This window comes from Protopterus annectens, chromosome 1.part2 (genome assembly GCF_019279795.1).
Source record: "Protopterus annectens isolate FY-2018-M chromosome 1.part2, PAN1.0, whole genome shotgun sequence".
Lineage (NCBI taxonomy): Eukaryota > Metazoa > Chordata > Ceratodontiformes > Protopteridae > Protopterus > Protopterus annectens.
In genome coordinates, this window is record NC_056727.1 from 309,740,173 (window position 1) to 309,759,660 (window position 19,488).

The 19,488-nt window shown below is 41.9% G+C and overlaps 1 protein-coding gene across 1 annotated transcript in view; it reads left to right on the plus strand.

Annotated features, from left to right (window-relative positions):
• The window catches only part of ESF1 (ESF1 nucleolar pre-rRNA processing protein homolog), a 1,041,566-nt gene that overhangs the window by 86,278 nt on the left and 935,800 nt on the right, over positions 1-19,488 (plus strand). The window contains exons 3-4 of the mRNA XM_044056192.1: positions 8,260-8,582; positions 16,737-16,850. Of these exons, the coding sequence (XP_043912127.1) occupies positions 8,260-8,582; positions 16,737-16,850 (437 nt within the window). The remainder of the gene's footprint in view (positions 1-8,259; positions 8,583-16,736; positions 16,851-19,488) is intronic.

The following is a 19,488-nucleotide window of genomic DNA, read 5'->3' on the forward strand; positions in this document are numbered from 1 at the left end:
CTTACAAAAAAGGGGCTTGCATTCAGTTTACTAATTTTATCAGTAATGCCGAGTGTGGGATTGTGTCAAAGCCTTTGCCAAGTTGAGGCATGCTGTGTGCACAGATGTGCCCTCGTCGATGGCCCTGGTCACATTTTTGAAGAAATCTACCAGGTTTAACAAGCAGGATCTGCCCTTGACGAAGCCAAATTGGGTCATATCCAAGGTTTGGCAGTCCCCTGTGTCTTTAGTTATGATGTCCATGATGATAAATTCCATGGCTTCACAGATGAGGCTGGTGAGACTTATGGATCTGTAATTCCCTGGGTCTGTTGCTAAGCCACCTTGATCGAGGGGAATAACTGTTGCTGTTCTACATTCCGCAGAAACAAAGCCTGTGGTTAAGCTGTGATTGAACAGGGTACTTGGTGATGCTAGTTCATGTTTTAGTTTGTTTTAGAAGACAGCCTGGGATGTCATGTAGTCCCATTGAAGCTGTGTTTTTTTGTTTTAGGCAAGACTTTAATGACCTCTTCAGATATGAAGTCTGAGGGGGGTTGGGGGCAAGGTTTTGTGGTAAGTTTGGTGGGAATAAGGGAGTGAAATTTTCGCCAAATCTGTCCGCTAGCAGGTTTGCTATCTCTGCAGGCTCAGTGTGTGTGATACCGTTAGTCACTAGTTCAGCACAGGTTTGGGACCTACCTTTCAGGTTACGTACATAGCTGTAAAAGGCCTTATGATTATCTTTGGTTGTGATTGCTAAGTTTTTCTCAAAGTTTTTTTTTTTTTTTTTTTTTTTTAAGAAACTCACCTTTACTGAATTAACACTTGTGACACAGGTAAATTTACATTCATACAAAAGTATTAAAACAATGAGTAAAAGGGTCGTACAGAAAAACCAATCGGTTAAGAAACAAAGAAAAATCTAGCAAAGCTAGACTTTCCACTGTGTGATTCCTTAAACCTCTTGTATTACATATGACAGGAGATATATTCAAATTCCTCTTTAAGGATATCAGGTGTTTAAGCTAAATGGCAATTCTGCATGTCCATGACTTTTTCTTTTAAGTCTATTTATGGACAAATTCAGGCCAATAAAGCCAAACCCCACCAACTGTGTGGACATGTATGTTACTGCCTTCTTATGGCATCATTAGTACAGCATAAGTGGAATGTTTGGCTAACACTTGGAAACACAGGGTTATCGTACCCAACTGACATCCATAAACCTTAGGGTGACTGCAAAATATCCCAACTAACAAACTAAAACAATGAGTAAAAGGGTCACACAGAAACCAATTGGTTAAAAAACAAAAAGAAAAATCTAGCAAAGCTAGACTTTTCCACTGTGGGATTCCTTAAATCTCTTGTATTAGAGGCAACATCCCCTTTAAGGACATTAGGTGTTTCAGCTAAATGGCAGTTATGAATGTCCACCACTTTTTCTTTCAAGTCTATTTATGGATAAAGTCAGGCCTTAAAGGAGAATTTGCATATATCCCATGTCACCTCTAATACAAGAGGTTTAAGGAATCACACAGTGGAAAGTCTAGCTTTGCTAGATTTTTCTTTTTGTTTTTTAACCGATTGTTTTTGCGTGATCCTTTTACTCATGGTTTTAGTTCATTAGTTGGGATATTTTGCACTCACCCTAAGGTTTATGTATTTAAGTTAGGTACTACAACACTGTGTTTCCATATGTTAGTTAAACATTCTACTTATGCTGTGTTGATGATGTCATAAGAAGGTGGAAATATGCATGTCCACAGCTAGTGGGGTTTGGCTTTATGGGCCTGAATTTGCCGTAAATAGACTTAAAAGAAAAAGTCATGGACATTCAGAATTGCTATTTAGCTGAAACACCTGATGTTCTTAAAGGGGAATTTGTATATATCCCATTTCGCCTCTAATACAAGAGCTTTAAGGAATCACACACTGTAAAGTCTAGCTTTGCTAGATTTTTCTTTGTTTTTAATTCATACCCAAAAACAAATAAGACTGGACACTGCTCGAATACCAACTCCTTCTGTTTATTAAAAATAGACATACAAGTGATGAGCGCTTTCGGGCCTTTGCCCTTCATCAGATAAAGCATCTCCCAAAACCAAACATTTTAAAACAAATACAAACCAATAGAAAATCAGTAAAAAACCCGCCTGTTCTTAAGGGCGGGTCTCATAGGAATGACTTCATTAAGCCCAGGACTCCTGTGTGCCATTAACTCAATTATCCATTTAGATTCAGCTAGCTCTGTTAACTGTTTAATGTCTCCCCCTCTTTTGTTCAACTTCACATTCACTATTACTTTAAACTTGAAGCTATGTGTAGGATGAGCTACCAAGTGTCTATATAATGCATTGCGTGTGTCTCCATTTCTAATCGAAGAGAGGTGCTGCAAGACCCTAACTTTAAACATACAGTTGGTCTTGCCCACATAAAAACTTGTGCAGGATTGACACTCAGCCAAATAAACCACATCATTGGTTCTACAAGTTGCTCTCCCTTTCAAATCAAACAATTTTCCAGTCACTGGATGTACAAAAACACCCCTATTATCTACATAAGCACACGCCTTGCATAGCCCACATGGAAAAGTGCCCTGTTTAGTGATGGCCAGATTATCCATACTGGTCTTTGTCTTATCCCTACAAAGTAAATCTTTCAAGTTTTTATTTCTTTTATATCTAAAAACCGGTTTATCACCTAGCATACCCTTCAAACTTACATCACTAGTCAAAATGTTCCAATTCCCTCTGATCAGTGCACAAACATCACCTATATTACTGCCATAAGTTAGTGTCAACCTAGAATCATGTCCACTGGCCCTGTCATGTTGTGAGCTTATGCCTGTATCAACGGTTCTCAGCCATGGTTTATACCTATCCTTCCTATAATTTCTGCCAAACTCCATCCTGTTGTTCACCAATTTCCTATTATAACCCCTGGTATGAAAACAGTCCTTCAGGGTCCCCAACTCTTGCTCGAAGCATGCATCATCATTGCTGATTCTAGAAATCCTAGCAACCTGTCCCTGCACTATATTAGGAAATATGTGTCGAGGGTGCATGCTATCAAAAGAAAGCAAGGTATTCTTCCAGCAGTCTTTTCTATACAAACTGGATGAAAAGCCATTTTCTGTCAACTGTACCCTGACATCCAAAAAGTCAATCTGTGTGCGTGAGCTGTTAACCGTGAACCTCAAAAATGATGTGGTGGTATGTAGGTAGGAGACGAAATCAGCTAAAGAGTTATCGTCCCCATCCCAAAGAATAAAAATATCGTCCACAAAACGCTTATACATCTTGATATGACCTTTCCATGACATATTATTCAATACCATACTCCTCTCCCAGAAGGACAAAACAAGATTAGCATAGGTGAGGCACAGAACATTGTTTTGTTTTTTTAATTCATACAAAAGTAGTCAAACTGTATTAACACATTAATAAGCATTATACTTCACATATATTACTATATATCATATAACCTAAGCAACATTACATAAATGATTCAATTTCTGCCCCTTTTTTTAAACAAGAAACCTCTTTATTAAACCATCACTTATGACATAAGCAATCACACATTTATATAAATGAAAACAAAGAACACAGACAGCAATCCTAGTTGAAAGCATTTTACATCACAAACCATACGGACACACTCCCACTTGCTGACATTATAGATCACTTGTAATCTACCTAGTCATTTTCAGTCAAACATTGCATAGCTCATTTAAGTCTTGCCTTCTTTTAAACCTAATTCCTCCCCTGTATGTATTGTTCCCAGAATTCACATTTTTTCCTATGTAGTTTGCTCCTTCCCTTTTCTAAAGATCTCAGTTCTAGTTGTTTTATCTCTGTTACTGCATTCAGTATTTCTAATATAGTTGGTTTACATTCTGATTTCCATTTTCTAGTAATTGCTTTTTTTGGCACCCACCGTAATTAGACACAGCAAGGCCTTACCATATCTAGGCAATTCCAATTCTGTATCGTAGCTCAGAAAAATCATCTCCCTTGTCACAGCAGTCCACCCACCCAACATCTCAGACAGTGCATCCCGCAGGGAATCCTTAAACTCCGCCAATTCAATGCACTACAAAAAAATATGTTCCCAAGTACCTCATTCTTCCCCGTTATACCTCCAACATTTGCTTTCTACCTGAGAAAAAATTCTCTGGAGTCTACTTGGGGTATAAAAATATCTATGTAAACATTTCCAAGCAAAAATTCTAAATCTTCGAGACTTTGTTGCATATTTGGGAGACATGCATATGTCTTCCCACTGTTTCTTTGTGAATTGCTTATCCAATCTCCCTTTCCAGTCCTTTCTGACCGTCTCTGATTCTTATAGTTATCGTGCCATATTTTATATGCTGTTAGAGAATTTGGCATGTTGTCTTATTTGCCTGTTGAGGCTGAGGAGGGTGGTTTTCCATTGTTGTGGCCTTGCCTTAGCTTTCTTAGACAACTACTTTTTGCATTTGTTTTAAAGCTTGTTGATGCTAGATGTCCACCAGGGTGGCTTTTTTTTTTATTTGAGGCTTGGGCTTTGATTCTCTCTGGAACAGCCGAATCTTTACAATTATACAAGTGATTGTACAGAGCTATAGTGTAAGCTTTGGTGTAGTTACCACTACCAGCTGAGGGTGGGACTTGGAACACATTTATACCTTCCCGTAGGAGGGTATAGTTTGCTTTGCTCAAGTTTTATAAGTCTGTCTTCACCCTTTGGGAGTTTTGGTGTTTGTGCCAGTTCAAAGGCAACTGATTTGTGGTCAGATTTAACTAAAGAGGGTCTGACAGTTTCAGTAGTGCATCTGTTTGTCATGTTAGTGAGGACGAGATCTAGTATGGCTGTTCCCCTTGTTGGGGTTTGAACAATTTACTCCAGGGCATTTGAGTTAACATAGTCAAGGGATTTTTGTGCTAGTGAGTTGGGGCTAGAGTAGGTTCCCCAGTTGATGGTGAGATAATTGAAATCCCCATGACTAAAGTGTTTCTCAGTATTTGTAGGTCAAGTAGGCCTCATGCGCATCATGATCCATGGAGGGGGATCTATAACTAGTTATGACTTGAATGGAGGTCTTACCTACAGTAATCTGAACATGGAGTAACTTCATCGAGTCATCTAGTCTAACTAGTCTATCTATAATATAGATAGAAACACTGCCTCCTTTGGTTCTCACATGTTCGTTTTGTGGTCTGAAGGTGTGGAAGGTATTGTAGCCTTGCAAGGCCGGGTTACTCTCTGATGCCTTGAACCAGGTTTCTGTGACTGCACAGGCATCTACATCCTCCAGTGATAGAAGTGCTTCCAGGGTGTGCAGTTTTTGGTTTATGCTCCTAGAGTATAGCATCATAACCCTTATTTTGTTATGGTTGGCAACTTTCATGTCAGCAATTTTGTTTTTGAAAACTTGCCTAAAAAAGACACTTTGGGAAGGCAAGAGCTTTTGCCAGCAGCAGAAAGCCTAGTGGTGCCATGTGCAAACCATCTTTGGCATAGCAGTGAGGTTTGTCGAACATGTTATCCCAGACTGACAGAAACTTTATCCCCTTTGAATGACACCAAAAAAGCCAATTATTGAAATCAAACATTTTTTTGTTTATACTGTGGCATCATTCTAGGTGAGGTTGATATGCTACTCAAAGCTAGGGACATACCTGCCTGGGACACATACTCAGAGAGCTCAGTCATGTCTCTTCATATAGTCTATTGAGGTACATGTCAGGTCATTCACTCCAGCATGAGCTGTGACAGAGTCATATTGGTTCTTGTTGCTGAGAGACCTGAGTGCGTGCGTGTTCTGATGAATCCAAGTACAAGACAGGCAGCTGACCATGACTTTCTCCTCATCTAACCTGGTGAGTGGGGCATCCATGTGTCTCACTATGGAGTCCCCAATGACAAGAACATTTGTTTTTTGAGTTTTATGCCTTAAGGGCTTGGTAGGTGAGACACTGATGTTGCTATGTGTCTTGGGTGCTGTGGGAACTGTGTTTGTTGTAGCAGTCTTTTCTTTTGGAGGTCTGTGGTGTTTCAGTAAGTTTTCTGAGAGAACCCCCACATATGTTGATTTTATGTATTGGATGCGTACTGTGTGCATGATTTGGGTATTATGTGCATGAGTAGTGGTGGGTGAGTTGACAAACTTCTTCAGTGTTACTGTTTTGAGTGCGAGAGAGCAGGGATTCAAGATTCTTGGTGTAGATGAATTTCTTGCACTCTGCACTAGAGTGAGTTATTAGTAAATGGTTGTCAGTGTACATGAGCAGTTGCTACACTGCCTCAGGAGACCAAAGTCAACAATGCTGGCAGGAGAAACAAGGGTAGGCCAACTGTCTATAATGTTAGGTTGGAAGAACTGTTATCACAAAGGGGGTGCTTTCTGGACTGATTTAGGAGGTGGTGTATAGATGGGTATTTCTGATGGGTTTTTGGCTGGTGGTGTAATAGGTCACAGCTCACTAGCAATACTTCTTAGACCAGAGATGTGCTAAGGATGAGGACTACACTAATGTACTACAAACGTATCTAAGGGAAGAATTGTCGAAATTATCTGTCTGGCTAGGTGCACAATTGGGCAGCAGTGCACAGTGTTGCACAAGTGCAAACAAGCAGAAACCCGATCAAATGCAGGGCTTAAATACCATAAGCTAAAAACTTCTAAAAAAATCAAAAGAACCAATGAGGGTGGTTACTCCAAGCCCTAGACTAGTCAGCCTTCATCAGACAGGTTCCAGTCTGCACACTTCTCTCACAAGGATACAGAAGGGCCCCTTCCGATCAAAGATAGCTTGGAAAATGTGCTCAGAATACAACAGCCACTACAAACAGATCCAGATGCAGAAAACCTGTATCTGGACTATGCTACAGCTGCTAGCTAGACTAATTTAGGCAAGAAACACTAAAAGTTTTAAACATCAGGAAAAACAGCAGAGAGAGACCCTGAAAATGTTTTAAACAGCAGAAAATCAGCAAGGAAACACTAAAGATTGCTTTAAACAGCAAACAAATCAGTTATTTAAAATACGGCCTGGCGGGAAAACAGAACAGATGCTTTGCAAACAGTGAAAAGTAGCAACAATTACTTTGCAAAGAATGAAAATAGCAAAACCTGCATTGTAACAGTGAGAACAGCAACAAATATGATTTAACAGGCACAGTAAAGCAGACAAATGCAGTACAAACTGTACAGTTTAGTTTACAGTATTTAAATGCAGTATTAAATAAGCAGAACACAGTAAAAGTGTAATCAAGCAAAAAACAAGCAACTTATGGCTACAGCGTTGGATGCTACAGTAATAACTGCAGTGCAGAAAAGTAGAAGTAATGCAGCAAAGTGCATGATTCTGTCACAGGGATACAGTATAGCAAGGCATTTATCGGTCAGCCACAACAAGCACACTATAATAGGTCATTAAACAGTAATCCATAGTTGTGAAAATCAGCAGGAAATGACAATTTCAAACACTAGGTCCAGCATCAATCCAAACGTCACTAGTGGACAAAAGGTCAGATAGAAGGATTCTTCTGGCTCATGGTGTACGATTGAATTATGGCACAAGTTTAATGGCTTGCTGATATTTATGAATTCTGTAACAGGGTTATCTTTGGGGAGGCTGTGTAAACAGCAGACTTATTCCTGGTGAATGCACATAAGCATAATACATCTTTTATTTTGGTATATACCCTTTGTATTTTTTTTATTTTGCCTCAAAAGCTGTGAGGCATTTTTATTTGCACCTTACAAAATGTTTTCAAGGTACAGTGGAAGTGCATCTGTCATATGTTTTGGAGCATCACAGTGTCAGTGGCATAACTGGTAGTGCACTCGCCTATGGTACAGAAGGCTGTAGGTGCTTTTCCTACAACAAGTGGATGGACTGCTAACACTGCATTACAGTATCAGATGGGGTGCTGCATTTTTGAGTCTGTCATCCTTCAGTTGAGATGTTAAACCAAGGTCCCATCAGCTTGAGTTGTTTGCAGCTCAGGTGGATGTTAAAGACCCTATGGCACCTATCTTGAAGAGTAGGGAAATTCCCTAATGCCCTGGCAAAATTTTCCCTAGTATTCCTTAAAACAGATCACTAACCTAGAGGGAGTAGAGTAGCTCATCAACAAAGAATTAATAAATAAAAAAGAAAGTGGTGTGGCTTTACCCTGGAGCAATTTGAAGGCAACTGTATTTCACTTGTTATATTCATGTTATCTTCACTGCCACCATGGATGCATGTAGTTTCCAGATTCAGCTGTAGTATTTTGTTCTTTTAGAGACAAGTGATGAAGACGACCATGGAAATAGGGAAAGTGAAGCAGAGACATCAAACTGCATTATCTCAGAAAAGGAAAGTGATGAAGAGGCTGAAGGAGAGGAGGAGAAGGAAGAAGGGAGCGAAGAAGAGTCTGAGCAGAGTGATGAATCGGATGAGGATAGTGAGAGTGGTCCTGACTTAGCCAGAGGAAAAGGAAACATTGAAAGCAGCTCTGATGAGGATGATGAGAATGATATTGAGCAACTTCTCCATCCAGAAGACCCAGAGATGATTGAGCATGCTTGGGGAGAGCTGGACAATGATGCTCCTCGTGGAGATATGGTAAAAATGTATTTCTTTAACATTTTCTCACCTTGTTTTAATTAACATTCACTTTACTTCACTGTATTTTTCCTTCATCTTCAGGTCAGCTCTTTAACAGATCCATTGCCAGCATGCAGGAAATTGATGATGGCTTGCTTAGTCTCATTTTAGATCCTTGTGTTAATGTCTTTTTTAATAATATTTATCATTTATCAGAACTGTGACTTTCTCTTGATAAATTACTTTAACTTGCTTATTGATACGTCTTGTGATCAAATTGCTGGGTTGCTTGAATGTTTCCTTAGCATTGTTAGCTCACTGTACTATCTTTGTATGAGGCCTAGTGTTAGTTTTCTTTTCTTTCTTTCTTTTTTTTTTTTTTTTTGAGCAAAGTGTTTGCATTTGTCTCTTTACACAAGTTAGAGTTGTAGTTGCTTTTCAGTAGTAGTTTTCAAGTAGGGGATTTGAATAAGTGATATTGCTTTAAATCACTGCATACTGAGCTTTTGGGTGTCAAATTCCAGATATTCTTGTTTTGACTTCACTTTTTTATATTTTTCATATTTTGAGGACGTTGGAGTTTGCAGTACCCAACCAAGTACTAGCGTTGCGATGTGAAATTGTTCGATCTCGCCATTTGTTCTTACACACGGGGTTCGGAGCCGATCCTCGGCTCCGAGTCGGCCGCTTCACAAGCTCTGCATCTAAGAGAAAGCTCGAGGCACAATCAATATCCCATGATCCTCCTCTACCATCCCTCAGATCTAGTTTGACGCTGCAGCAGATCGCATCGAGGAGAGCTCGGGCCAGTTAAAACTTTTCTATTTTTTCTATATTAGAGCTGTTTAAACCCTTTTTCTAGTTATATACAGAGTGTTAGTGTGTGTCTGTACTCTTTACTTAGGGATTTGTTTCTATCTCTATATTGATAAATATAATCTTAGGGCATAGGCCTATTTAGTTCTGTCAGGGCTCTGACAGCATTAGTAGTAGAAGATTAGTTAGATATTTTTTCTAGTATTTAGCAATTTAGTATTGTGTGCAGTGTTTTTTATATATACTTCCTTGTTATATTTATATAAATATATATCTATATTTACTCTTTAGTATATTCATATTAGCTTAATTAAGGGGCTGTTACTAACATTCTTAGCTGTTCATATTCATACTTAGTAACTTAGTGTTATATCCTTCTTAAGCTAGCTAATTTGCTTGGTAAAGTTTGTTCCCTGTCAGTTATGGCTGAAAAAGCTAAATCAGGGTTCAAAAGGTGTCAGTGTGGACAGAAGATGTCCATTACTGACAATCATGCTTCCTGCCACTACTGTCTTGGCCCTCTCCACCTGCAGGAGGACTGCTCTATTTGTCACTCTTTCAGTGGAAGGGTCATGATGGAAAGGTGTAGGAAGCTGATAGAAAGGGGCCTACTAAAGCCTGACTTTCAAGAAGCCTTGGAGAAGGCTGATCAGGCGTCCAAGTCTTTGAAGGGGTCGAAGACATCGAAGGTATCGGAGCCCAGGTCATTGGCTCCGAGCACCCCTTCTAAGGTTCGGTCGCCGGCTCCACAGACCTCAGGGCCGAGCACTGAGCGATTATCTCTCATCGAGCCTCAGGTCTTGGAGCCGGTGTCGGAGGTGCCTCCACCCTCGATCCTTCGATCGGTGACATCTTCGGCCCCTTCGACCCATACTTCCAGGCCGTTATCGGATACTGACGTGGATCGTGTGGTACAGAAGCTCATGGAGAATACGGCTCTGTCCAAACTAATTGCGGTTTCGTCCCAGTTGGTTTCGAAACTGGAAGCCCTTCCTGTATCTCCAGCAGATCCTCCTCCGAGATCCTTCGAGTCTTCGGAGCCGGGAGAAGAGGAACCGATGATTGTTGAACTCTCGGCGCTGAAGCCTACCTTTGTGCGATCGGCGCCACTGACCTCGACTCCCTCAGAGCCCATCGAGCAGTCACGGAGCCGACGGTCTCTCCTTGGTTCCAGGGCCGAGAGTCGAACCGAGCTTTCGGTTCCGACTCTTCCCCTCGGAGCCTCGGCACAGATTAGTTCGGCTCCGTCCTCGGGGTCGGAGCCCGTGGCCCCGGTCTCGGGGAAACTACCGTGCTCTTCGGAACCGGTGGAGTCCTCGGCCCGGGGCTCCGGTGCCTTCGATGTCATGAGGAAGGTCTTGTCTGAAAAGACATTCACTTCATCGGAGTTGTCTTCTCCTTCCCCCAAAGGGCCGCGTTCTGTTTCTGTACCAGCGATCCCCCCCAAGCGTAGAGACCCAATGCCTCAGCCACCCCCAGAGGGTATTCCCTGCTCCTCGGAAGCTTCACCAGATGACCCCTCTGATGAAGTCACGAGGAAGAGATTGTGCAAGAGGAGGCACATTGATTCTCCACAGGAATCACTGACATCGGACACCGATTTGGATGAGTCAGAGGGGTCCCCATGGTCCCCCTCGGAGGATGTCTCGTTTGCTGACATTCTGGAGATCTTGAAACAGAGGGGTGATTGGCAGACCCTTGCCCCCACTGAGGACGAATCGGTGTTGCTGAAGGCATTTGGGGCTCAACCTTCTACCTCCTGGGTGACCCCGCCCTTCGATGAACTAATGGATCTGATAGCTCGAAGGGCGTGGGAAACTCCAGATACAGTGGAACCAGTCCCTAGGAAGCCGAACAAGTATATTACTGCCCCCCGAGACAAGGCTTATCTTACAAAGGGAGTCCCAGTGGATGCTATGGTGGTAGTGGCAGCCACGAATAAGGAAATGTCTGAGTCATCTTCCTCTGTTCATCCTCCTAATAAGGATTCCAGGACTATGGACTGGTATGGGAAGCACGTTTTCAGTTCAGCAACTTTTTCCATGCGTTCGCTGAACTACCTCATGCATTTTACACGACTTCAGAGAGATCTCATTAAAGAGTTGGGAGATACTCTCCAGGGTAACACAGATGCTGCTGTCTCCGAAAAGCTAACAGCACAACTTAACACCCTAACTTCGATAGTAAACTCGTCCATGAGGCTCATCTCGTATGCGGCCGAAGTTTCGAGTAGGGCTGCAGCTTCAGCGATCGCTCTACGGAGGCAATCCTGGATGCGCCTTTGCTCCTTTGCGGAAGCCTTCAAGTCTTCCTTTACCAATGCCCCCTTTGATGGTGCCACTCTGTTCGGTCCCAAAGTGAAGGAGACTCTCACTCGGTGTGAGCAAGAAGGTAAGACCCTGTCTGCCGTAGGGGTCCGTTTTTCCGCCCCGACCAGATCGTACCCCAAAGGGCAAAGAGGCAGAAAAATGTGGTTCCGAAAGACTCCGGGATCTTTCCAGCCCACACAGAGTGATGCCCCCTCTAGAGGCAGAGGAGGAGGCAGGAATGGAAGACACCGCCCAGGCGGCAGAGGGGGTCCGCAGAACCAGAGCGACAGGGATAGCATCCCTGGGAAGCCCTTCCAGCACTCCTGAGGGGAGGCCCGACTGTCGTACTCAGGAGGCAGTCTGGGGTCACTTAGCTTTATACCCAAAGGCCTGGCTAAGTCTTACTACGGATTCTTGGGTAAAAAGCGTATTAACCAGAGGATACAACATCCCATTTATAACCATGCCCCCCCAACAAAAGAGATTTCCAGATATTCTACCCAGTCTGCGAGATCAAGCAGCCATAGAAATAAAAAAGTTGCTCGAAAAAAGAGTCATCCAACCAGTCCCGGTGGACCAAATAGGATCCGGAACTTACTCAAGGTTCTTTTTAGTTCCAAAGAAAACAGGGGACTGGAGGCCGATTTTAGACCTCAGCAAACTCAACACCTTCGTAAGGAAGGAAAAATTCCGGATGGTCACGCTACAGTTGATCCTTCCTTTCCTACAGAAGGACGATTGGATGTGCTCTATAGATCTCAGGGATGCTTACTACCACATCAAAATGGCCAAGGTGCCCCGGGATCATCTGCGCTTCCGGCTGGGAGCCAGTCATTTCCAATTTTGAGCGCTGCCCTTTGGTCTCACCTCAGCCCCCAGGGTGTTCACCAAATGCATGGCAGTAGTGGCATCTCACCTGAGGCGGATAGGATTCCAGGTGTTTCCGTATCTGGACGACTGGCTCCTCACCGCCACCACCAAGTATCGCCTTGTACAATCCAGGGAGTACACGATCAACCTTTGTTCCCGTTTAGGGATATCAGTCAATTTTGAAAAATCTGCCTTACCGCCCTCACAGCATGTCTCATTTATAGGGGCGGAGTTAGATACTACTACAATGCAGATCAAGCTCCCACAAACAAGAGTATCAGCTCTCAGAGACCAGGTCGCTATTCTTATTCGGAACAGAAAAGTTTCTGCGGCACAAGTGCTGAAAGTTCTGGGCATGATGTCAGCCACGCTGATTGCAGTTCCTCTGGGCAGGATGCACATGAGGATCCTCCAGTGGCTGCTCTTCGTGCAGTGGTCATTCCAACAGCTTCCTCTGTCTCACCACATCTCAATCACAGAATCTTGCAAGCAGGATCTTCGATGGTGGCTAAACAGCCAGAATCTGACGATGGGTCGTCCGTTTGTATTACCCAGTCCTACAGCCACAGTAACCATGGACGCTTCCCTGATGGGGTGGGGGGGGGGGGGGCTTTTTCAGGGGAGAATAGTCCAAGGAGAGTGGTCCAAGATAGAGTACAATCTGCATATCAATGTTCTGGAGCTGAGAGCGGTGTTCCTAGCGTTGCAACACTTTCACAAATCTCTACCTCTAGGAACAGTGGCAGTTCAGACAGACAATATGTCAGTGGTCTGGTACATAAACAAGCAGGGTGGAACCAGATCTTATCCTTTGTGCAGAGAGGCCCTGAGAATTTGGCAATGGGCGGCGTCCACAGGTTGTTTTCTGATAGCAACGCACATCCCGGGGTCATCCAACGTCATTGCGGACAGGTTGAGCAGAGCCATCCTGTTGCCTCACGAGTGGTCCCTGAACAGTCACGTGGCGGAAAGGATTTTCCGCAGATGGGGCCAGCCTTGCTGCGATCTTTTTGCATCCCCCTTGAATGCCAAATGCAGAAGCTACTTTGCCCTTCTTCCCCCTCCGGGGGGGTGCCCCCAGGGACACACTGGTACATGATTGGCCCCCGGGTCTCCTTTATGCTTTTCCTACTGTCCCCTTGATTCCCAAATTTCTACAGAAAGCCAGGAATCTGGAAAGGACGATCATACTCATAGCACCATTCTGGCCTCAACAGATCTGGTTTCCCTTCCTTCGTACCCACCTGATGGAGGAACCATGGATTCTGGACCCGGAGCCAGATCTTTTGACTCACTCGTCGGGAGTTCCTCATCCATCCCTTCGGTCCTTCAAACTGACAGCTTGGCTGCTCCACTTCCCAATTTAGCCAGGTCAAAGTTTTTGTCCCCTACAATACAACACATTTAGTTTCTTCCCACAAACCTTCTACCAGAAAATTATACAAAAGCAAATGGAAACGTTTTGCTTGCTGGGCGTCAGCACAAGGATTAGATCCCTTGGTGGCCCCGATGCGCAAAATCCTAGAATTTTTATCCACACTGTTTCATGAAGGGGCCTCTACTTCTACGATGAGTGAAATTAGCGGCCATATCGAACTTCCATGTAGGTGAAGGGGATTCTTCAATCATGTCCCACAGGCTTTGTAGGGCCTTCATGAAGGGTACCTTTCACCTTCTCCATGGAATTTGAACTTGATGTTGTCTCAGCTTATGCTACCACCATTTGAACCAGCGTCAAACTGCTCAATTAAGTATTTGTCATGGAAGACCCTCTTCCTCATTGCTGTTACCTCGGCTCGTAGAATTTCTGAGCTACAGGCATTGTCAGTCAGACCACCATACATGATTTTTCACCCAGACAGAGTTTCCTTGCGTACAAATCCGTCATTTCTTCCGAAGGTATGCTCTGTGCTTAACATTAACCAGTCTATTGAACTCCCCACATTTTTCAAAAACCATTCAAACAAGTTGGAATACATGTTACACAAGTTGGATGTACATAGACAACTGAGATTTTATCTATACAGAACAAAAGATTACAGACAGTCAGATCAGCTGTTTGTGTCATTCGCAGATAAGAAGGGGCATGGCAGTAACCAAGCAGACATTATCCAAATGGCTTTCGGACTGCATAAATTTTGTTTATTCTGCTTCAAAGCAACCACTTCCATTCAAGCCTAAGGCTCATTCTACCAGGGCCGTTTCTACTTCTTCAGCCCATGTCGCTCTTCTTCCGTTGGATACTATTTGTGCGGCGGCGACGTGGGCAAAACCTCATACGTTTGTAACTCACTACAAAGTAGATAGGTCCTCCAAGGACAGAGAGTCCTTTGGTTCCACTGTACTCAGGAATGTTCTTCCATGTGTCACCCAGGGTAACGGAGCTAGTGACGCTACCAGTGTGTAAGAACAAACGGCGAGATCGAACAATTTCACATAAAGAAGTTATGTTCTTACCATAACGTTCCATGTGAATTGTTCATCTCGCCTTTGTTCTTACATCCCCTCCCTCCATCCCCCACCACGTTCTGAAGAATGGGTATGACTAGTGTCTGGTAGGTATTCTCGAGATTGCCTTCTCTACCCAGTCTTCAGTAAGTTGACTATTGGCTATTTGCCTATCTGTGGTTGGTTCTAGTATTATTCAGCCTCAAGTGTGTGTGATTGCGTGAGAGTTAAACACAGTGATTAGTAATGCTTTCTGGTTCTTGCAAACTAGATCTGAAGGATGGTAGAGGAGGATCATGGGATATTGACTGTGCCTCGAGCTTTCTCTTAGATGCAGAGCTTGTGAAGCGGCCGACTCGGAGCCGAGGATCGGCTCCAAACCCCATGTGTAAGAACAAAGGCGAGATGAACAATTCACATGGAACGTTATGGTAGGAACATAACTTCTTTATGTACATCAGTAACAAGGTTTATTTATTTTATTAACACTACACTCTTGGAAACTTACTATGATGTAGTTTAGCTTGACATTCCACCAGCAAAACCGCTTTAACTGACATGCTTCATTGTTTCAATCAGCACCAGTTTAATTTAATTTTTTTGTATACTTATCCGGAGCCGTGAACAGAATTTGTATGGTTGTAAAATGTGCACTCTTTTTTAACCGCTTTATGTGAAAATAATTTAAAGTTGAATCTTTATAATGTTTTTATGCTTTCCTTTGTTTTAGTTCTTCCTATCTCTACAGTCATAAACTAATAATTCAAATGTTCATTGCCTGCACACAGCAGAAAAAAACGTAAGAATGTGTTTTCATATGGGGATACTTGCTGTATATATGCGTATCGTATACAAACAACTGTGAAAAGTGTTTGTGTTAAATGATTGCTTTAAATAAATATTTTTACAATCATCGTTGTTCTTTTGGGTGCTGCAGCATCTTAAAGTGCACTATGCAATTAGGTTGGAAATTGCATATAACTGAACTTCTGTTCCAAATGCATGCCATCAGTCCATAGGTAGTCTGTTTCTCTTTATTCCAAGCAGAAAGGGAACATCTGTGTAAAATGGCATAGTGGTGTTTTCTTCATCCAAGGGACTCGTAAGGAAAAAAAAACCTGAGTAAATAGGACTTGTAGGGTTGAGAAAATGAGTGTTATGTTGGGTGGATAGTGATTACTCAGTTAAGCTGTTTTCTGAAAGCAGGTAATAGAAATTATTAAGTACCCACCGATGTTGACTCCTTTAATTCAAAAAACACTTTATCAGAATTCAGTACGTTTCCTTTCTGACCAGTAACCACGGTGCTTAGTTGTAGTGGACTTGTTGTAGTATAGAACACCTTTTGTCATGGTGTTTTTTCTTTTTGTGCATAGCAGGTAATCAAATGTTCTGTGATACCTTGCTGTTAATGTGTTTTTATATATTCCTCACCCATGTGATGGCATAGTCATTGTGTCAGATGAATGGAGCATACCTGCCCCCCATTACATGCCTCAGTCATACATAGGGCCTGATATAAGAAAACGTCCTGTAATCAGACCGTCTCTAGCAGGTTTTTAAATATTATTTTGTTATACTGCACTGTGTGCAGTAAGTTTGGTAGACTTCTATAAATTCTTTCATGATCTTTTTGTTATTTTCCTGGTTTTGATCTCTACTTTTGTCATTATTGTTGACGTAATGTTATTTTCTTTTTAACATTTAAAATGTGTTCTTCCTTTACCAGGTCACTCGTCGGCTGGCAGTATGCAATTTGAACTGGGATAGAATGAAGGCTAAAGATCTGCTTGCTCTTTTTAATTCATTTAAACCTAAAGGTGGAGTTATATTTTCTGTGAAGGTAAGCTTCCACATGCTAAGACCATATTATCTTTCCATTAATAACGTTTCTGTTTGGATCTGTTACAGTTACTAGGAATTGGCTAGGTAAGGTAGATTTTGTGGATAATTCAGAAAATGCATCACCCAGTCCTGTTAATATCAGTATCTTATGAAGGAATGATTCAAACACCACTTTAACACTACAGTTGTAGGAAGAGCTTGAGGAGTAGTGGCAGCAGTCTGCTGGATAGCACCACGTGCAGATGCAGCCGTTTGAGCAAACAGCTAATGTGAATTAACTGTATTCCTTGGAGGCTTACACCCGGATCAAAATAGAATTGCAGAATGATTCATAGAAAAACTCAACCATGATATTTCATAGCGCACCCATTGCTGTCAGTGATAGCAAAGGATCTCTTAGCAACATAACTGTTAGGTACTGCAAGGCTGTGTGCACATGTATGTGTGGGTGTTTGTGTGTGTTACTGTATGTCTGTGAGTGTGTTACTGTTCAGATGTCTGTGCGACTGTGTGTATGCATATTTTTGTTTCTGTATATAGTGTGTGTGTGTGTGTGTGTGTGTGTGTGTGTGTGTGTGTGTGTGTGTGTGTGTGTGTGTGTGTGTGTGTGTGCGTGCCGCGCCCATGCTTGCATGGGGTGGTTGGGGAAGATCTTAACACAGTTGATCCAGCTGCAGTACATGTTCAGTTTTGAGATGTGCTAATGAGCTTTTGCTCCTTGTGACTCTTGGATATCTTTTAATCACTATTAAGTTCCTTAGCCGTGCTAGAACATAACGGTTGATGCACTATTACAAATAAAAAGCTATCTTCTCGGAATACCCACTTTTGTGTTTTGGGGCAGCCTTGCTTTTGAGAGGGTGAGTAATTTGTTTTTGTAGTCTATAGATGTTCTCAGCTATGACCCAGGAGATACAGAAACATGGATACTTATAGCCAGGCTGTTCACCTCCATACATTGCAAATGTTATTTTCAAGCCCCAAGCTTAGGATCTTCTAATTTAAGGTGCACTTGCATGTTAAGGTGCACTTGCATGTTTTATAAATTGTCAAATGCACACAGCTATTTGTTAAATAAAATTGTAATTTTGTACATAGGTTTATATAATTCTGTTTGTGCTTGTTCTGCAACTTTGCAGCTTCAGTGTTTTTCTTAAAATTATCTATGTGTGACTATAACTTTCCATGACTAAAATCATAGTTTGTTTATTGATTTTTTTCATTCTGCGTTCTGCTTGCCTCGTGTCTTGGCTTGAGACTGAAAAGGGTTATCTGACTAGCCCTACTGATGGAGTTAAATTCTGAACTGTTTCTTTCCTTTAACTGTGTAAGTGGTCTGGGCTTGGGATCCTTTTCAACCACAACCTGGATGCTAGGTGGTACAAAGCTTTCATTCATAGAATTTATATTAAAATTATTTGAGACCCGTATGATGCATAAAACGTTGCATAGTTTGATAGCGAAATAAATGCAGATTATGTATAACCATTGCATGGAATATTAACATACATCTCAAAACAATGAAAAATATTGTCATCATATGTCATAAAGCAGTTTTTTTAAACAAGTGCTACGAAGCAGTTGTTGAATAATAAAAATAAAGGAATATAATTGCATAAGTAAATACAACTTATTAGAAATTGTACAATAACAGAAAGTTACTTTGCAGAAGTAATTACTGCATTAGACAGCAGTGCAGCATTCAGCATCATGAAAATCAGATTAGATGTTTATGAAGCATTTGTCTGATATTTGTGTGGGTCAAGACATTGACCAGTGGACCCTTGCATTTGATATTGTAGTTTAGATGCTGTTTATTGATAGGAGTGAGGATAGTGGGCAGTAGGTATACTGTTCCTTAGTCAGAGACCAGAATTTAAAGAAGTCTTTGCACTTCACTGAGGCTTATGGGGGAGAATTAAAGAGGAGGTACTGAGTGGATTGCAAAGTTCAAATACTGAACAGAAAATGAGGGAGCAAACAAATTAGAGTGGGACAGTGCTTGTAAGTAATGAGCTTGAACATTAACGAGAGGTTTGTTAAAACGTGCTTTTCCATGACTAGTAACCATGCACTGGGGTACAGGAGTGTGGTTGTAGCAGGGTAAATATACATTGTTTATTTAGTAAAGTTTGCAGTCTACAAGACAGTAACAAGAACATGTAGGTTATGTTCATTCACTGTGTGGATTGACACCCAAGGAAAGTAGGAAGGCAGCACTGTGCTGACCTGATAATAGTGAATATGCTTTTCTGCATTTTGCTTCTAAATTATGTGGGTTCTAAAAAGAAGCAAAACTACTTGAATTGATTGGTGGATTCTACTTCCTTATTAGTCGAGGAATAGACTTTCCACTTGTGAGGACAAAGACAGGATTCCTCTGTGTTATTGACATGGATTTGGTTTTTTCATAGTTTAGCAAGTTACTATGCACATATCTAAATTGGGCAAGGTCACTTACTTACAGAATTGTTTGGGGGTAATGATCTCTTTCTGAGATAATTGATGAATAACAGAGGACCCACTACTGATCCCCTGTGTAATGGTTCCTGAGAAGTTCAAGCCTTCATAGATCTAGAAGTCCAGTTATAGAAGTAGCAGGGGAAGCAGCACGTACTACTTGAGGTGAAGGAGTA